General features: G+C 47.8%; 1 protein-coding gene across 9 annotated transcripts in view; it reads right to left on the bottom strand.

Annotated features, from left to right (window-relative positions):
• RYR2 (ryanodine receptor 2) overlaps positions 1–18,795 on the bottom strand; it is a 756,877-nt gene extending 738,082 nt beyond the window's left edge. For all 9 annotated transcript variants that reach the window (XM_053910232.1, XM_053910224.1, XM_053910226.1 and 6 more), the window contains exon 1: positions 18,630–18,795. In XM_053910232.1, coding sequence (XP_053766207.1) covers positions 18,630–18,677 — 48 coding nt within the window. In that variant the 5' untranslated portion in view covers positions 18,678–18,795. The remainder of the gene's footprint in view (positions 1–18,629) is intronic.
• Between the last annotated feature and the right edge of the window lie 202 nt (positions 18,796–18,997).

Here is an 18,997-nt window from a genome sequence, read left to right as displayed (position 1 = left end):
CAACATAATGGGACAGATGGCAGTTAACTCTTGTGGTAAACATAGCATAATGTATAAACTTGTCGAAGCTCTAAGTTGTAGACCTGAAACTAACATAATACTGTGTGTCAACTATACTTTAAAAAATGTTAAAAACAAATAAAAAATGCACTAAACCAGCTTAACAAAACTTACGTGCTTTACTATAGGTATAATCTAATTACACTGTGAATTTAAGTTTGTTTTTTTTTTTTATTTACTTAAGAAAAATTCAACAGGAAAAAGAGTCTAGGGAAGGCCAATAAATCAGTCTTAGGAAAAGTTGCCTACAGGCAAGAACTATGTCTTATATATCTCATTATATCCATGGAGTCAAGCAGAATGCCTGGTAGATACATAACAGGTATTTAGAAACGCTAAGAATACAATAATAATAACAATAGTAATATATAAATTTACACGTACTTTCTATTTCCACTGTTACAAATACGAGGGTTTTCAGCCAGCATGTGATAATCCTTGTTAATCTCCCCTTGGACAAAATGGGAAAATGCAGACCGGATGATTCTAATACACAACTGACTTGACACAGACTTAGAAGGAAATCTTACTAGGTTGGTGTATTGGGTTCTAGCCTCAGCCCTTTGCTATTTAGGAGATTTATTAGTGACTCTATAAAAACGAATTGAAAATACAAATGAAGAAAGAAGCTCTAGGGTAACCCCCAGCACCCCACAAATTCCTGATACATAGAAGCTAGTGAATACATCCTTGCTGAAAACAGGAACACACGCACATAAATAATCATGGCCCCTCCCACCCAGTATATTCATAATATCACCATTCAGTGAAAACATCAACCTAAAAAATGGTCAATCCGATATTTATGGCATTCATAAGGAACTGAAGGAACCCAAAGCCAATCGTATAGTTAAATAAAAATGAGTGCCCCAAAACATATTAATTCAACGCCCAAATATAAACACAGCCTTAGTCTCCTATAATTTAGAGTAGTTTTTCTTCTACTTCATGTGAAAAACTGTTATGTTCTCAGTAGTTCAGTTTATGGCACAGAAGAACCTTATCAAATCACGTCAGCAATAATTTTCCTCTGCCCATAAAAATAGGCTGGATTTATCTAACCTTAAAAAATAGACTCCATTTATCCACAATATTGGCCCCCACCTTGGAAGTTGTACTATTAAATTATGTTGACTTCTGATGGCCTGAATAAGCAAAAGAGGGTTCCATTACTCATTTTCTCTCTTATGCAAAGATCGCAAGCCCTTCTCCTTGATTTATTCACCAGGCTCCATTTTAGTCGGATTCTAGTTTGCTCCATTATTCACGGCAGAGGGCAACAGCATCACCATTGTTAACGCTGAGATTTTAAACCCCATTTCTATATCCTGAGTCATCAGGGTTATCTCTATACGTGCCCCCTCTTCCAGAACTCTGGGCTTCAAGGTGCCCATCTGCAGAGGGAAGGGACAAATGTCTCTCTGTTCCCTCCTGTGTGACTGCATGACCCCTGTATGATTTATAGGATCACTGGTGCCACTCCCTACTGACATCAGTCCTTGCTTTGGGCCGTTCCAGAACAATATTTCTTTTTGATATAACTTATGCCCTGTTTCTTGCTCTGCTGATCCTGCCAATCCAAAATTCAAGATTTTGTTCTGCAGAAAATGTCCTTGGCAGGACTAAAACTAGAAAATGCTCTACTCACAGTAGATATGGCAGTTTCTTACCACTTTAAAATAAAAATGTTGGGTGGCTACCTCCCTCCCACCTTCTAGTTTGTGCTTGAGTGTTACCATTGTCCTCATCTCCCCTTCTCTCTGGATCAGCATCCATAAGCACTGCAACCGGCTGAAATGACGACAGAATCCCAGGGACAACAGGAAGAAGCCTCTAGATCATTTGATCCAGCTCCTCTTTGCCCCCCATGGCATGCCCAAACCCTTTTACATTTGCACAAGAGTGGTTTCATTTTCTTTTCTTTTTTATAACTTTTTAAAAATATTTATTTTGGGGGGGGGGAGGGAGAGAGAGAGAGAGAGAGCGAGCGAGCGTGCACACCAGCGAGCAGAGGAAGGGCAGAAAGAGACACACAGAATCTGAAGCAGGCTCAGGCTCTGAGCTGTCAGCACAGAGCCTGACGCAGGGCTTGAACTCACCAACCGTGAGATCACGACCTGAGCCGAAGTTGGACGCTTAACCGACTGAGCCACCCAGGCACCCGGAGTGGTTCCATTTCCTAAGAAAGGAGTGAGAACCGGGTATGCGTGGCTTGCTACGTCTGAGTCTGGGCTCGTTCTAAAATTTAATCCTGGCACACGGAAAGGTAGAGTCTTTGAACTTGTTTGTGTAGCAAATGCTGGCACCCCAGGCACATCCCAGCAAGACCAAAAAGACAGAGGACGTGTCTGAATTCTTCACCTAGTACATTACTGATTGAAGAGGTTCTTAAAAAGTTGCAAAGTGTATAACTTTGCTTGATATGTGGCATATCATATTTATTACATATACATATTTATCACACATACATTACATACCTATGTCCATTAAACAAGGTCAGATGTATCTAATTTAATAGCGGCAAAAGGTGACATACTTTTATCTTAATTCTGTATCGATGCATGGGGGCGAGCCTGTGCTTTGGCTAGTGGGGCAGATCCTACAATAATCGTCATCTCAAAAGCAGCTTCCTTTTAAGAAAGTGTTGCAGGCAGTGATTGAGGGCAATAAAGAGATTAAGATACATTCTTTGTTGTTAAGCACAGACATCTGCTTACAGCTTTTACTTTTATATCCCTGGTGTTCAAGTATGAGACAAATTGGGATGTGCACGCTTAAATGCTATATGCATTTACTACTTAGATTTACAACAAAACACAGAGTTTTGCAAGCTACAAATTATATCTGCCGTAGAGTGCCAATTACATACAAATGTAATTTTTATGGAAATTAAAATATCTCAAAAGTGTAAATTGCTTAATTTTCTGAAAAATTACTGAAGTTTGTTGAGCTGGCTAAGCTATTTATCATACTAGGAGAGCCAAGGGCAGTTGCGAGCAGCAGAATCCTTTTGTTTCCTAAGGTATTTCAACACGTTCCCCTGACCTGAACTGTCAGAGAATTGTTTTAATATGCTCCTAAGCTGTCCATTTGCTAAAAAATTATTTGTAAATACCTATACAAGCCCTGTAATCTTTTTGAGTCCATAGCTAAAGGGGAAAAAAAGGAAAGAAAAACACACCAGCACTGGGGACTTCCACACACCCCACTGAGATAGGCCTGCTTCAAGCCCAGGTGGCTCATTCCATCACCGACGACGCCATGCAACATCCAAACAAAACACGCCCAGTTTAGAGCCAACAAAGCTCTGACTTTAACCGCGTACCAAAAGGTCCCCGGCTGAAAATGCAATTGTGCAAAGCTAACCTAAAACCAAATGAAAAGAGCGTGTGCTCTCGAATTAGGTAAAGCAGTGATGAAGGATTTGCAATAAGGGGATGATGCATCAGTGTCCCCGTGTGCCCGGTTACGGCAGCAGGGGGAGGGCGGCAGCAGGGGGAGGGCGGCAGCAGGGGGAGGGCGGCAGCAGGGGGAGGGCGGCCCCTCTCCTGCCCAGCACCTACAGTCTTGCTCCAGCAACTATCCCTCATCCTCCTTAGACTTAGATTATGGTCTCGCCCATGAGAAAAAAGTAATCAATAACTTCTTCCAAGCTCGCGTCCTCCCCACCCCCCCAGGCTCCCACCCCCCCCCCCCTCCTTCCTCCTCATCACCAACGTACGGGATGAAAATGTCCGTCCGCACCGTCTTCCTCAGCTCCGGCCACCCTCACCTCTCTCCTGCACCCGGCATCTGCTTTCACCTTCCTCGGAGAGACCGCATCAAGCCTTGGCTACCAGGTGCCCTTCGTGCTCCTGATGGGACACCACCATCCGCCCGCCTCTGCTGTCAGGCCAACGGCGTCGAAATCTGCCCCCTCCGGCGCATCCTCTTCAAACGCTAAATGCACATTTCCAGCATTGCCCGCGTATTCGCTTCCTGGGGCCGCCGCGGCAAAGAGCCACAACTGGGTGGTTCAGTATCTGTCGTCTCGCGGGCCAGATGCCCGAGATCAGAGAGTCAGCAGGGTTGGGTCCTTCTGAGGGCCTCGGGCATCCCTTGGCTTGAGGGAACACGGCTCCAGTCCTGTCCGCACACGGCACTCTCCCTGTGTATCTTCACATCATCTTCCTTCTGTACGTGTCTGAGCCCACACTTCCCTTCTATAAGGACACCAATCACCTTGGATTAGGGCCGACCCCTAACGACCTTATTTTAACTGACCGTGTCTCCAAATAAGATCGCGCTCTGAGTCACTGGTTAGGACTCCCGTGCATCACTTCGGGGAGGATGCAAGGTAGTCCACGATGTACCTCTAAATCAGTATGTCCGCACTTAACCCCACAGCCCTCCCCTGAAACCTTCACTTGGGCCACGTGTCGCTGAGTCTCCTAAGCTCCTCCTTTTCTTCCTCTCCTTCTTGCACAGCATCTCTTAAACCTCTCCCCTCCTTTGCATTCCCACAGCCAGCACACAAATTCGGGCCGAATTATCTTACGCCAACTCCACGGCGACCGTCCCCTAACAGGCTTCCGACCTGCAGTCTCCATCTGATCTGTCCATACACCAATTCATCTTATAAATTGCTGCCGTATTAATCTTCCTAACAGAGGCTCTGACCCAGTTCCCTCCCCAGAGAGGGGGGAAAAAAAAAGAAAGAAAAAGAAAACAGAAGAATAACTTCAGAGGCACTTCTGACCTTCCCGATTCAGGATAAATCCCTGCCCCTGCTGGGGTCAAGGCTCTCCAGCCTTCTGGGATTACCACAGCCCACACTCTCACACAGTCTCTTCGCCGGCCATGGCCCCATGTGTCTCCCGGCTATACAGTCCAGGGTCCTGCCAAGAAAAGAGACGGCCCCTCCAGAAGGTTCCACTGCAAGGTGTTTAATGAAAGGAGCAAGGAGTCGCTAGGGAGGGTGACAGGGTCCAACAGAGCGGGGCCAGCAATGGTGGGGAGCTGTTACCAGCCCTGGGCCGGAGGCAGCAAGGGAGGAGTGTGTTCCCAGTGCCCGGGGAGAACAGGAGCCTCCCGGACACGGAGCAGGGCAGACAGGAGTAAACACGCATCGGGGATGGGGGAGACAGAGAAAACCCACACCCTGCCTCCACTCGCGTTCCGATTCACCTGGGATCCTGTCTGCCCACCCTCCTCACCCAACTCATCAAAATCTACCCATCTTTATTTTTTTTTAATATGAAATTTATTGTCAGATTGGTTTCCATACAACACCCAGTGCTCATCCCAACAGGTGCCCTCCTCAATGCCCACACCCACTTTCCCCTCCCTCCCACCCTCCACCAACCCTCAGTTTGTTCTCAGTTCTTAAGAGTCTCTTATGTTTTAGCTCCCTCCCTCTCTACCCATCTTTAAAAGGCACTGGTGACATCAAAGATTTCTTTTAAAGAGGTAAAAACACGACTCTTAAGCAAACATAAAATGAACGCACGTCTGAGGTTTTCCTGAATTCCTAAGCAATAAAGGACCAGTATGACAAGAGAGCAGGTTCAAAGGAGAATCCGAAGGACGTGTGCATATCAAAGTCCTCCAGAAAAATGAACCTGAACTTGCTAGCAATGTGCAAAACTGCCGAGTGCCCACGTTCCACCAGGCACTTTGCATTTTCCGTGATCGACAACCAAACACTCAGGAATCACTGCTCTGTGTTTCCCACAACTTAAGGAATTGTAAAACAGCTCAAAAGACCAAGGAGAGGCAGAGATGACCCAAATAGGAGAGTGAGGCGGACAGGACACCCACAGTTCTTTTTTCATCGGCCACATCCACAGTCCTGCCCAACTCTTCCCGACTGTTGGAAGGAAAGAAAGAAGGCAAGGACAGGAGGAGGAGGGAGAGAGGGAAGGACAGAAACGGGGTCTAGTGCCACAAAGACCTTGGGCTCACCACCCACATCCTGTCCTCACTCGCTGCCCTTGAGCAAGTCACTGCCCTACATCTATCTTCTGATCTGCATGAAAGCAGTCAACTGCCCTGCGGACGTAATGGATTGCTGGGGGAATTGAATGAATGAATGGTGGCTATCCTGTCTGAGCCAAAACTCTTGAGGAACTTTCATTTGCCTCCACTAGAAAATCCTTAAGCTGGACCTGACGTTCCTTTTGAGTCTGAAAACACTGTGACCATAAACGCCTCCTCCAGGAAGCCCTAGGCAACCATAATTATCAGACATACATCCTTCCCTCCTCAACATCCTGGCTCATAGCAGTTATCTCCTTCTTGCATCTGATCCACGGTAGGACATTTGCTGTCTCTTTATTCCCCATCCCACGCACCAGAGATACAATAAACTCCTTGAAGCAGAACAGGCCCAGAGAGATTTGAGTCCCAACACCTAGCATGGTGCTCGGCACATAGTAGGTGGTCAACAAATATTTCAAAATGAACCAGAAGAAAATACAGGTCACAGCCACCACGAGCTATCACTTCACACCTGTCAGAATGGCTATTATCAAAAGGATCAAAGATAGCAAGCGTTCACCAGGATGCAGGGAAAAGGGAGCCCTCGTGCCCTATTAACAGGGATATAAGTTTGGGCGGCCACTACAGAGAACAGTATGGAGGGTCCTCAAGGAATTAAAAATAGAAACTATCACAGGATCCGCTTCTAGGTATTTAACTGAATGAAAGGAAAACACTAATTTCAAAAGAGACCTGCACCCTCCACGTCCACGACAGTATGACCACAACAGCCAAGACATGGGAGCCACGTAAGTGTCCACTGAAGGATGAGCGGAGAAAGAAAACGCGGTATACATTTACACACCATGGACTGTTACTCGGGCATAAAAAAGAACGAAATCTTGCCCCTTGTGACGGCATAGATGGCCCTCGAGGGCATGACACCAAGTGAGATAAGCCAGACAAAAACAAATACTGCCTCATCTCACTTGTATGCAGACTCTGAAAACAAAAACAAAAACAAAAACACAACGAAAACTCACAGATAGACAGAACAGATGGGTGGTCGCCAGAGCTGGGGGGGGGGGGGGGGGGCAAAATGGGTGAAGGGGGTCAAAAGGTGCAAACTTCCAGTCACAAAATAATTAAGCCTTGGAAATGTGAGGTACAGCATGGTGACTACAGATAATAACATCATATTGCATATTTGAAAGCTGCTAAGAAAGTAGATCTTAAAATTTCTCATCTGGAGAAACAAATATTTTGTGACTATGCGTGGGGATGACGTTAACTAGACTTACCTACCGTGCTGATCATTTCACAATGTATACAAATATCGAATCATCGTGTTGTACACCTGAAATTAATATAATGCTATGTGCCAATTATATCTCAAATAAGTAACTACATACATACGTACATATCAAAGCAGTCTTGCAGGGGGAGGCGGGGTGGGAGAGACAAGACAGTAAACAGGAGAAGGAAGAGGTAAAACCCCAATTCTCTCTTCTCCTTTGCAGTTTCTGTATCCTCATGTGTGTACAAAGGATTTAAGTTGGGCGAATTTTGCAGGCTTTCCTGAAGGATGCTGTCCTCCGTAGCTGCAGTCGTGGGACCTTTATACTCCATAATGATACCCCGTCTTCAGGAGACAGTGGCCCCCTTTACTGTCACAGAGAGGACAGCAGAAGAACTGGATGCTTCCGGCTTCCTTGACAGCCATCAATCAGAAAGCATTCAGCTCAGCTTTTCATTTTGTCTGTGACTCAGGAAGAAACGTTCTCCTGATGTTTCATTGAACCTACAAGCCAGAACTTGTAAGCTGAGCAAAACTCCCAACCGTGAGCCTTGTCCGTGAAGACAAATCATGACAGAGGTGTCCCGGACCAGAAGGGATGGAAGGGATATGCTAAGAGAGGATAAGGAAAAAAATAAAATGCCATCGGGGATTAAATCCAGTAAAGACGTGCGAGCATGCGTGTGTGTGTGTGTGTGTGTGTGTCTGCGAACTTTTTCAGGTGCCTCAATCACCCTTCCATCACGCTCTTCTCTGAAAGAAAAGAAAATATGTTCTGCCCTACAGGCTCATAACTGTACATGTCCCTGAAGGGCAGTTCTTTAAAATATTCTCTCCTTTCAAAAAGGCGCTTCGATATGTATTTTCATCCCTCAGCCTATTCCCCCAAATGTCCACTGTTCCAAAAATAAAATGAATCCAAACTTTCAGAAACCCTAAAGAGGAATCGGGATGGGGGCATTTTCAGAGATCATGTGGCATTTTGAGCTTCGGCTCCTGCCTGACACGTTGTTCTACATTCTGGATGCTGCCCTTTGTGCATTCTTTTCACGTCTTAGATAAAATCAAACCTACTTTCGTGGCAATTTACCCCACCTCGCGGAGGTGGCCTTTGAGCCCTCCCATTACGGCTACATTCACCACTCTTCACCTTTTGTCTCCTCTGAATTTACACAGAGCACAACCCTCCAGGACCAGGAGCCTACCGGTCCCCAGGTGACGTGTGCAAAATTCCACTGACACCTCAGCTCTACGGGACTGATTTCTGCCTGCCAAGTGTCTCCCACGTACCTGGTATTATACCGTGAACAAACTCAGTTTCCGATGTGTGCCTCTTGAGTTAGGACAGCCTAGTCAACTTTGCACACGATCGCTCTATTCTGTATTTATCGTCAACATATTATCAACGTATTGTCTCACAGAATCCAGTCCCTTCGATTCCACAAACATCTAAGGAGGGCCTCTCATGTGGCACGTACCCTGTGAGGCACTGGTAGTTTAAGAAATTCACACTCGATATTATAAAGTACATTCCCACAGAGAAAAGCAAGGCATCAAGCTTCCCTCTGGTTTTAAAACAAATTAATCTCCAGCCGAAAGGGACCCCATACAGTCTTTAAGTGTGCAGGTTCTAGAGCCACCTGCCTGGGCCTGAAACCCTAGCTCCACAGCCTGTGTCTGGCAATAGAGGGCCAGTGACTGAACTTCTTTGTACCTGCCTCTGAGGGATTTTGTACGGATTTCATGAGGAGATAAAAGTGAAATACTAAGAGCAGACATTCTGGACAGTGACTACGAATATACCTACGAGAAATGAAGTCACCAACAGTGGTAGGTAGATAATTCCGTAAAATAGCCCTGGTCTCCTGACCACACCAGAGAGATGACGGCCCTTCGGGGCTGCCACCATACTTCAAGTGACTTCCGTCAGTCTCTAGAATTGTCCAGATGTCCCTAAGAATTCCCCCAGACAACCTCAAGAGACACATGGGATGATGCTGGTTTGTCTCTGGCCCTGCCCCCATCAAAATGGCATCTCTCACAGACGGCTCACCCGTGGGCCCTGTCGCTTACCGCGTTCAAAGAACAAAAACGAGACATTCAAGTATGAGAAGCAGTAACAGAGAACAACATTTCACTGCCACCCCGAACTAATTTAATAGAATTTCACTTTTGGGTCAAAATTTGGTAAAAAAAGAAATATGGAGTGGGGCCCCTGGGTGGCTCAGTCGGTTGAGCATCCGACTCTGGCTCAGGTCACGATCTCGCAATTTGTGGGTTGGAGCCCCACGTCCGGCTCTGTGCCTACAGCTCGGAGCCTGGAGCCTGCTTCAGATTCTGGGTCTTCCTTCTCTCTCTGCCCCTCCCCTTCTCTCCCTCTCCCTCTCTCAAAAATAAATCAACATTAAAAAATAAAAAAGAAGAAGCCACCCCAAAGCTTAGTGGCTTAAAACAATGATTTGAAAAAATATACATGGAGTACTATCTTGTTCTCATGTGAGTGCGTTATACGTGTGTATGTGTGTGTGTGTGAGACCAAAATTTCTTAATGAAAATTTCTTTGAATGTGAAAGAAATACAAACTCCACCGAAATCTCAAAGAAGTTAAATCATGATTCCTTTTAATTTGATAATCAGAAACCTGCTGTGGAAAGCAAGTGAACACAACTTTCAATGGCTATAAACTCAGTGTGACATTTAGTACTGACTTTAACAATGTCCCGATTTACTCAACACTCAAGGATTTGAGTTGTCCCGTATTTTTCTTTTTTTGTCCTCCAAAAACATATCTTTTATAGGCACCATACACGTATCTTTGGTTTATATCTTTGGTTTATGTATTATATCTTTGGTTACATGTTAAAACACAAGTAAAATTCACGGGCTCATGTGACCATTATGAGTCAGATTCTAAATTCAGAGAGAAATGAAATAATTAAAAATTTCGTTAGAAGGGGAACACATGTGCAGGGAGGTTTTTTTTTGTTTGTTTTTTTGTTTTTTTAATTTTTTTTTAAATATTTATTTATTTTTGAGACAGAGAGAGAGAGAGAGCATGAACAGGGGAGGGTCAGAGGAAGAGGGAGACATAGAATCTGAAACAGGCTCCAGGCTCTGAGCTGTCAGCACAGAGCCCGACACGGGGCTCGAACCCACAGACCGCGAGATCATGACCTGAGCCGAAGCCAGACGCCCAATCGACTGAGCCACCCAGGCGCCCCTGCAGGGAGTTTTTTAAATCACAAAGTTTCACAGGGGAAAACAGTGTTTGCTGTCGAAGGAAACATTAAGCGGACCACACTCGGTTGCTCTTCCTGATGTGCTGATGACGATGTGGGACCCGTGACCCTCACTGGCCAGCCACACGTGACCTTCCGACGCACATTAATAAGTGTGCGTCCTTGTGAACAAATGTGTGCTCATGGCGCCCCCTGGGTGACTCCTGCCTCAGCCCCCCCTCGGACCCAACAAGGCCCCATCGCCCTGTGAGTTCCTATAGCCCTTTCCGCGGTGTTCCTCACTTTGCCCTGCATTCGCCTGGCTCCCCAGCTAGATTTAAGGTTTTCTTCAGGTAAACTGGCAAATCCTCGTCTCCAGTCGGCGACGGTCAGTGGCCGCGCACAGCCACCTAGCGGAGGTCTCACCGGGGCACTCGGTGGCCCTGGCTCTTCTCTTGGTCCCTTACCCTGGAGACAACTCTGCCTGGTTAACGAGCCCGGAGTCAACGACCCGCAGGTCCTCTGGACACTCCTAGTGAGTGGAAAATTCCAAATTTCTGTTTAACTGCAAAATAACATCACTACAGAACTTTCATTCGGCCACAGGAACCAGGAAATATACCTCCTATCTGGGCTTTGAGGCCAACTGTAATGTTTTAGGAAACCCCAGAACTATCCTCACTTGTTCACTAACCCAAGTAAGAACAGGAAGCCCGAGAAGTCCTCACTAAGCCAGGAGAGAAGATTAAAAAAGAGGTTGATTAGGAGTTTAGTCACTGGCCCTGTGATCTACCAGGATGGGAATTTTCAAGGACCTCAAAAGTCACTGAAAGTATGTACTTCCGGCACAAGGGTAAGGTGTTTTTTATTATTAATATTTATTTTGAGAGAGAGAGAGAAAGAGAGAACAAGCAGGGGAGGGGCAGAGGGAGAAGGAGAGACAGAATCCCAAGCAGGCTGGACACTGTCATCACAGAGCCCGACGCAGGGCTCGATCTCACAAACCATGAGATCACGACCTGAGCCAAAATCAAGAGTTGGAAGCTTAACCGACTGAGCCACCCAAGTGCCCCAAAAGGGTAAGGTTTTTTTGTTATACTCATCCTTCTAAATGATTTGAGTTTGGCTGACCCCAGGAACTCCTAACACGGCAACCTCAGAGGGCCCCTCAGAGCCAAGTGCCCACTTGACCTTTCCCAGAAGAATTTTCATAGGACACCTCCACCCTCAAAGTCACACAACCATTCATGTTCCAATATTCTTCCCGTGATTCACAGAGATGAAAATAAGTGGACGCAACTGCCCCACCAGAAGCGCCTGTGACGCCCTGAGAGTCACCTCACCATCTAGAAGCATCTTGTTTGAAATGCAAATTCTGACAGGGACCCAGTGTCTCTCACTCAGACTCACTCAGGCCTCCATTTAGTCTCGTTCTCTCCTTAGGTCAGTTGTCTCGGTAACTTCCCTCTCTGGAATGCTCCTCACATGTCTAGCACCAAATGCCCTCCCCTGATGGCCCAGGAGCCCCCGCAGCCCTCCCACAGCCCACCATCACCTCGTCTGTCTCACCCACGCACCTCCCCTAACCTCCTACTCTTCTGCCCGTAGGAGGGATCTTACTAACACTCTCCCATCCCCACGATGTTTGTCTACTTCTCTCATTACAGATAACTTCTTTCTGCATTCGAACACATTCACGTGATCTTCACAACTATTAGGAGGAGGAGAGAGGGAGGAACTCTTCTCTTGTCCTGGTCCTCCATTTCCATGATTCCTTGTAGGTAACACTGCACTAAGCATCATGGGAAACGAATGCCCCCAACAGTCACAAACCCCCCCAAAGAGCCTCAGGGGAGCAATATTAGGGCCACACGAGTGATAAAATGTGTGGAACGGGGACACTCGAGAGATGGTTCAAGAAAGGTAAAATCACAATTGGCTAGAGTGACCCAAGGGCCCCAAGAAGATGGGGAACTTAAGTAAAGTGTCAAAAATCAGATTATAGAAGGTCATGAACCAGGCAGAGCAACTAGACCGCATGTGACAGGAACGTAGAACTGGGGAGTGGCATCACGGACACAGGGTTTTAGGAGGATTCAAATGGCAGGAGAATTCAAGGAGGGTTGCTACTGGCTGGTGGGGTAGAGGGACAAGGAAGGGTCACAACAAGCACTGGGGTGTGAAAGAAATCTAAATCTGAGCCAGATGCCAAGGAAAACACCCCAGGAGATGATGACAAGTAAGATACAGGAAGAGAAAAGAACTCAACAGATGCATGGAGTGCCTACATGAGCCAGGCAGTGGAATAGGCTTTGCACATAAATTCTATCACATGATCTTCAAAAATCCCCCTGAGATGCCTAATATTATCTTTATGCCATAAGGGAAATTAAAAAAAAAAAAAATTTCCCCAAGTACATAAGCTAGGTAACTGTTGGAGAAAGACCTCAGAGCAGGTCTATGAAGGTTAGGACCACACTGGTGTTTCTAAGAGCTCAAAATGGCAGTGCCACTGGCCGACACAGAGCCACTGGAGGAAGAGCCACTTAGGGGGCTGAATACACATGAGCTCAGGACGGGAGAGCTGGCAGCGCGGGGCAGAGCACGGTCAGTTCTGAGGTGGGTTGCTCCCACAGGAAGGAGTGACTTCGACAAAGTTCCTATAATTGCTCTGGCTCTCAGAGTTGGATGAGGTCATCGTGAAGTCTTTTCAAACTCTATTATTCCAAAGATCCAGCCTGATCAGAAATATATATCAAAATGACTCCGAATGTGCCAGGTCTCCAAAAGTGCACAGAGGAACTCCGGGAGGGAGGGTGAGTCTAGCAGAGCGTGTGGAGACTACAGGAACAGGGGTGGAGGGGCGCATCTCGATTGGGCATGGAGGGGGCTACCGGAAACGTCCAGCTCGGCGGTTTTCGGGGTAAAAGCAGCTAGGTAGCAATTACAAGGAGAGGCAGAGACCAGCTGTGGGTGGAGCCCACATTTGGAAGAGCTGAGCGGCTAAATGGAGAAACTTTAGGGCGGGAGAAATCCGAGTGCGTCAAGGTGGACCAGAAGAACGGCGGGGAGGGAGGCAGGGAAAGGAGGAGTATGTGCGGACTCCCGCCCGGCACCAGGGGGCAGGGGCCAAGGTCTAGGACGGGCGAGAAATGGCAGCTTCAGAGAAAAGGAAAGCGGCGTCCTTGTCAGTGGCTGGAAGGCCGGGGGCGGATGTGGACAGGGAACCCTGGGAAGGGGAAAGAGAAGGATACGACCGGGCAGGTGGGTTCTGTAGGGAGGACGGCTCCCTGACCGTTCCGCAGAGATTTTCACGCACCTGGCTTGACTCTACGCCACTGCTACGGACAGAATGTTTGCAACCCCCTGAATTTCCTACGGGGAAATGCCAACTCCAAATGGGACGGCATCAGGAAGTGGGGCCTTTAGGAGGTCATTAGGGCAGGAGGCTAGGACCCTCAGGAATGGAGTGAGTGTCCTGATAAGAAGATGCACAGGGCAGAAGATTTTTCTCTCTCAGCCCTGTGAGGACACGGCAAGACGGCCAGCTACAAACCAGGAAGAGGTCACACATGGCAGCTGCCTGACCTGGATCTTGGACTCCCCAACCTCCAGAACCGTGGCCATTAGTATCTGCTTAAGCCCCCCTCCCCCACTGTATGGTCTCATTATAACAGCATGAACCAAGACAGCCCCTAATTTGGAGTAGGACACTGGGCCAAAGCATCTCAGCTCTCTGAGCTTTAGTCCTTATTTAAATGACCGTGAGGGGTGGGGGGAGGGGAGGGGGGTAGACGAGATGTCGTTTTCTAAAGGTCTCCTCCTACCCTAATATCCTAGAATTTTTACATGTGTTTTCTTCCCTTCTGATTTCACGCCAGCCTCTAAGTCGCTTCTTTGCAATTATAATTGCAAACCACATCTCTCTCCGTATTCTGGATGCTTCCTTCACACTGAATATCACGCCCTGCATGCGGAAGGTGCTCAACAACTGTTTTTCTGAATTAATAAAAGTCCCGTAATGTCACAGTTTCAGGAGCCAAATGTGTGCCTTCCTCCTGTCTCCAAGGACAGTCCCAGAAGTTGTAATCTTTTCTCGGCTAATTCAGCCTTGATAAAAAAAACACTTACCTAAAGCCCAAGTACAAATAAGACTGAATGTCAAATAAATTAGTGCCCTAATTGTTTCAGATCCTGCCCTTCCTGTGAATGTGTACACACAAATTTAAAAAAAAAAAAAAAAAAAAGTCCGATTATGTAAGCCTGGGTGCACTTTCTATCAGTCGCTTGACAAAATACCACAGTGCACATCTATCGTCATGCCTTCGTTATCAAGTGAACAAAAGGTGCAAATTCCCACGGCCCACTCAGAGTCTTTTCCTTTGTACTCCATGACATTCCTACAGCTGACAAAAGCCACTGGGTACCCTGTCTGCTGGAGCGCTGAAACCTACTTGAACTGCTGATATGCAGCCTTTCTCTCCTGGAAAGGACATTAGCCTAAAATCTGAATTTCAGTCTCAGTTCCGCACTGTTGAGTCGCTGACTTTGTACAATTAACCTTCCTGTACCTCCACAAAGGAGGCTAAACTTTCCGGCTCAATCTACTTCACACTGCTGGGTGCTGGACCTGATACTTTAGGATTCTTACTATTAATTGCTGAGTACTTTCTAAAATTCTTATTATTATTATCTGCAAGATGTACACGTCCTGCAAAGAAATCTACAGTTAAATTGCTCATTCTGCAAAGGAAGGCCGGAGGAAAGCCAAAACATCCCCCTAGGAATAATGTCTGCAGCTTGGATTAAGTTTTCAATCTCGATCTACGCATAAACACAAAAAAGAGTAACTCAAGTTTCCGACACAAATGAAGGAAAAGCAAAGTACTTGGGAAAATTAACCCCTGACCAAGGTCATCTTCCATCATGGCTTTCTTGAAGTCAAGAAATTCCCTCTATAAAATTTTATGATTGCTAGGAAAATAAGAGGAGTGTTACTAAAAAGATCCATGGTTTTAGTACCAAATTACAGTTCACTGAGAATTTTAAAATAAAATAAACCACCCATTCCAAATCACAGGCATGTTTGGATAGGACACTGAACAAATCCATCACGGGCTGAAGGCTTATTTTACGATAGGATTAGGTCCTTAGCACATCCAGGGTTTACACGTCCACATTCTCACTTTCTCTCCAAGATAAACACATCAGAGTGGGCAAGCTTCCAGCTGGTGGGGGAGTCATTGAATCAAAGATGATCGTTCATCCACATAACCACTTGCAAGAAATGTCAGCAAACTCACAGGTGCATAATGATAAAGCCTGGCACAGGCTAACCAGTGACAAAACTCCCCTTCACAAATGACGAGTTAATTCACAGCAGTGGACATAACTCATGGACACAGTTCATTAAAGATTTCACCTTTGCTTCCCTTAACAGTGATCACCGATGTCTTCTAGAAGAAGAAGAAATCAAGTTTTCTGTGGACAGAAGGATCCCAAGGATGTGTCAATGAGCCATAGTGCTTAAATAAGAATCCAAGATAATACTTAAGGTGCTCTAATCAGATATATGAAATGATCAATCAACTACACAATTAAAGTCTCCTAATGACTGATATTCATTTTTTTTTAAACACAATAGCTTCAACTGTGATCTATAACTATTTCATCTAATATACAGATTATTAACCCTCTCTGGGCCATTTCCTTTAAAACAGAAGGAGAAGGAGAAATAACTCATAATGAGAAGATTGCACACAACAGAGAAATGCCCTGGGGGAAAAAAAAAAGAGAGAGAGAGAGAGATGAATTTACTGTAAGAACTACATTCTCTCCGTTAATAACTCCATTACCATCTCTGAATCATTAACACAGTCTCAGGTTAAGAGAATAAAATGGAAAGGAGCAAGGGCAGAAAGCAGTGGAGTTGGTGGTAAAGGACTGGAGAACTGCCACGTAAAATTGTAAAATTTAGAGGCACCGGCATGTTTTCCTTTTAAACGTTAAGCGACACCAAAAATATTCCCCTGCTCCACTGTGCCACCTCCTTCAAGGTCATTTATCATCAGCACAACCTACGGATGTTTTATTAAAAGAAAAATCCCAGCCTAGGACTGCCAGATCTCTACACAGGACCCACTTATCAAAGGTGTCGCACCAGCTGAAAGGCAGCTGTTGAGTGGCACGGAGTTAACATTACTTTATATGTGCAGAACCCCATCAGCACGCACATTACCCCGGTCTCTATTAAGTATTCTGATAACACCACGTCCACCAGCGTGGCTTAACATTTAAGCCTGCAGGAAGCCCTTGAATGTGTGAAGCCTTCCAAATTTTTCTAGCTGATTTTAACCCTATGGGGTTTGGGGGAAAAAAAAAAAAACAATTTAAAAATTACACAGGAAATAATGCTTTGTCCACTTGAACAAAAGCTGTTGTGGTTTGGAGAAACATATTTATTTCCATGCGTCTTTTATTAATTTTTTTAAAACCTTATGGACAGTTTTTCACTTAAAAAAAAAAAAAACTGTGTTATGAGTAGGCTTAAAACATTCCCCACGAGCAAGGTTTTCGCCTACAGGCTCTTCAGAGTCCAGTCGTGGGCCAGTTGTACTTCAAACAGCATATATAATGGTGCATAACGTGTAGCCGTTAGTTCAGATCATTCCCCATTTGAGGCCGACCCTGGATCTTATCCTTTACAAAGGCTTTCCACCCCCACCGTAAATATTAAGGAAAAAATAAATGCCTTCAAAAATTAGAAGACCGAAAGAAAAAAAAAATGGCCACTTACAACGTTCCTGAACAAACTGACCATTTTCACTTGTTCTGCTCCTGTATACATCATCTACACTATTTTCACACCTAAAAGTTACTGTCTGGCTAATATTTCAAAATTTAAATCTATGATTTTCGTGACTGTGCAGGTGAACTGAGAAGTGATCTCTTTTGCACCGTTGAGGAAAAGAAGCAGAAGCTGCAGTCCTCGGGCGGGGGTGGGGGGAATCCTGGAAGGAAAAATCTTTCGGAGGGGAGGAAACAAGTGCCGGGAAAGGAACGACGGAAAGAAAGGATGCTGCAAATGCTAACTAGGTTATTCCTACCGCGAAGTTACGGCATTTTCTTTTGCCAAGAGGCTCTCCAGTCCCAGCTCTGAGGTGAGCAATGCCTCAGCCTGGGAAGTATCTGCAGCGTTCGAACAAATCAGCGAGGGGAAGGAGCAGCGCCAGGAGGTACTTAAGGAGAAAAAAAAATTCTATCAGTGTGGAGCCAACCTTTCCCTGCTGCCACCCAGTGTGGAAATTCCGGGCAGTCACCCTGCCCTTACACACGCACACGCGCTCACACTTTGCTGCACTAGGCATTCAATAAGCCAGCATTGAGAGAACGACACGTTCACGATGTCCCCGCCACCCCCGCGTGCGCGCGCGCACACACACACACACACACACTCGCTTCCCATCCCTTCCACGTTCTGCAAACGGTCGCAGCACCGTGACCCGCGTGCCAGGGAACCTCGGTGACCACCGGGGCGATTCCTCCTCCCCTCCGCAGCACCCTGACTTGGGGGAGATTCGGGGCGGGGGGGGCCGCGTCCCGCACCTCCTCCGGGACCAGCCGACCGCGGCGCGCTCTACGCCAAGTAGGCGAGTCCCGGGGCTGCGCGACAGCGCGCGGGTCCAGCCCGCAAGCCGGGGAAACCGCGCCGCGGCGGAATTCCCGGCGACAGCCCTCGTCCCGGGGCCCCACCGGCCCCCCGGTCCGCACCACCACCATCCCCAGCGGCGATCCGGAAGGCGCAAGCCCCGCCACGGGTCAGGCCGGACGGGCCCTCCTCCGGGACTCCGGCGGCTGCGAGGCGCCGGTCCTCGGCGCCCCGGGACCGGAGGCTGCGCGCCTCCCGCCCGCTCTCAGCGCTCCCGCCGCGCTCCGGCCCCGGCTTCCCCCACGCGCGCACGGACACGCACCCTTCCCTCCCGTCGCCCCCACACGGCTCCCCCGGGGCCCCGGGGGCACCCCGCCCCGCCCGCGCGCCCCCGCCGCTCTGCCCGGCCCCGGCCCCCCGGGGGAAACGCGGGCTGCGTGCCGCTTACAGTTCGCAGGAACTGGATCTCGTCCTCGCCTTCGCCCCCATCGGCCATGGCTCCGCGCCTTCTCGCCGGGGCTGGCTCCCGAGCCCCGCGGAGCCCGGCGGCGGCCCCTCGCGCTGCCTCCCGCCGCCGCCGCCGCTGCTGCTGCCGCCGCCGCTGCCGCTGCGCCGCCCGGAGCCGGGGGCGGAGGGGGCCGCGGCGGCCGGGTGCGAGCGCCGGGCGGTCCCCGCCTGCAGAGCGGAGGAGGAGGCGCGGGCGGGGGCGGCCGAGGCGGGAGCCTCCCTGCGCCGCACTGTGCGGGAGGAGGGCGACCCCGCAGCCCAGCCGCGCCGGCCCCGCGCTCCCTGCCCGCGCCGGCCGACTGCTCGGCC

Source organism: Panthera pardus, unplaced genomic scaffold, assembly GCF_024362965.1.
Source record: "Panthera pardus isolate Hobbes unplaced genomic scaffold, ASM2436296v1 HiC_scaffold_22, whole genome shotgun sequence".
Lineage (NCBI taxonomy): Eukaryota > Metazoa > Chordata > Mammalia > Carnivora > Felidae > Panthera > Panthera pardus.
This window is presented reverse-complemented; position numbering and strand designations above follow the sequence as displayed.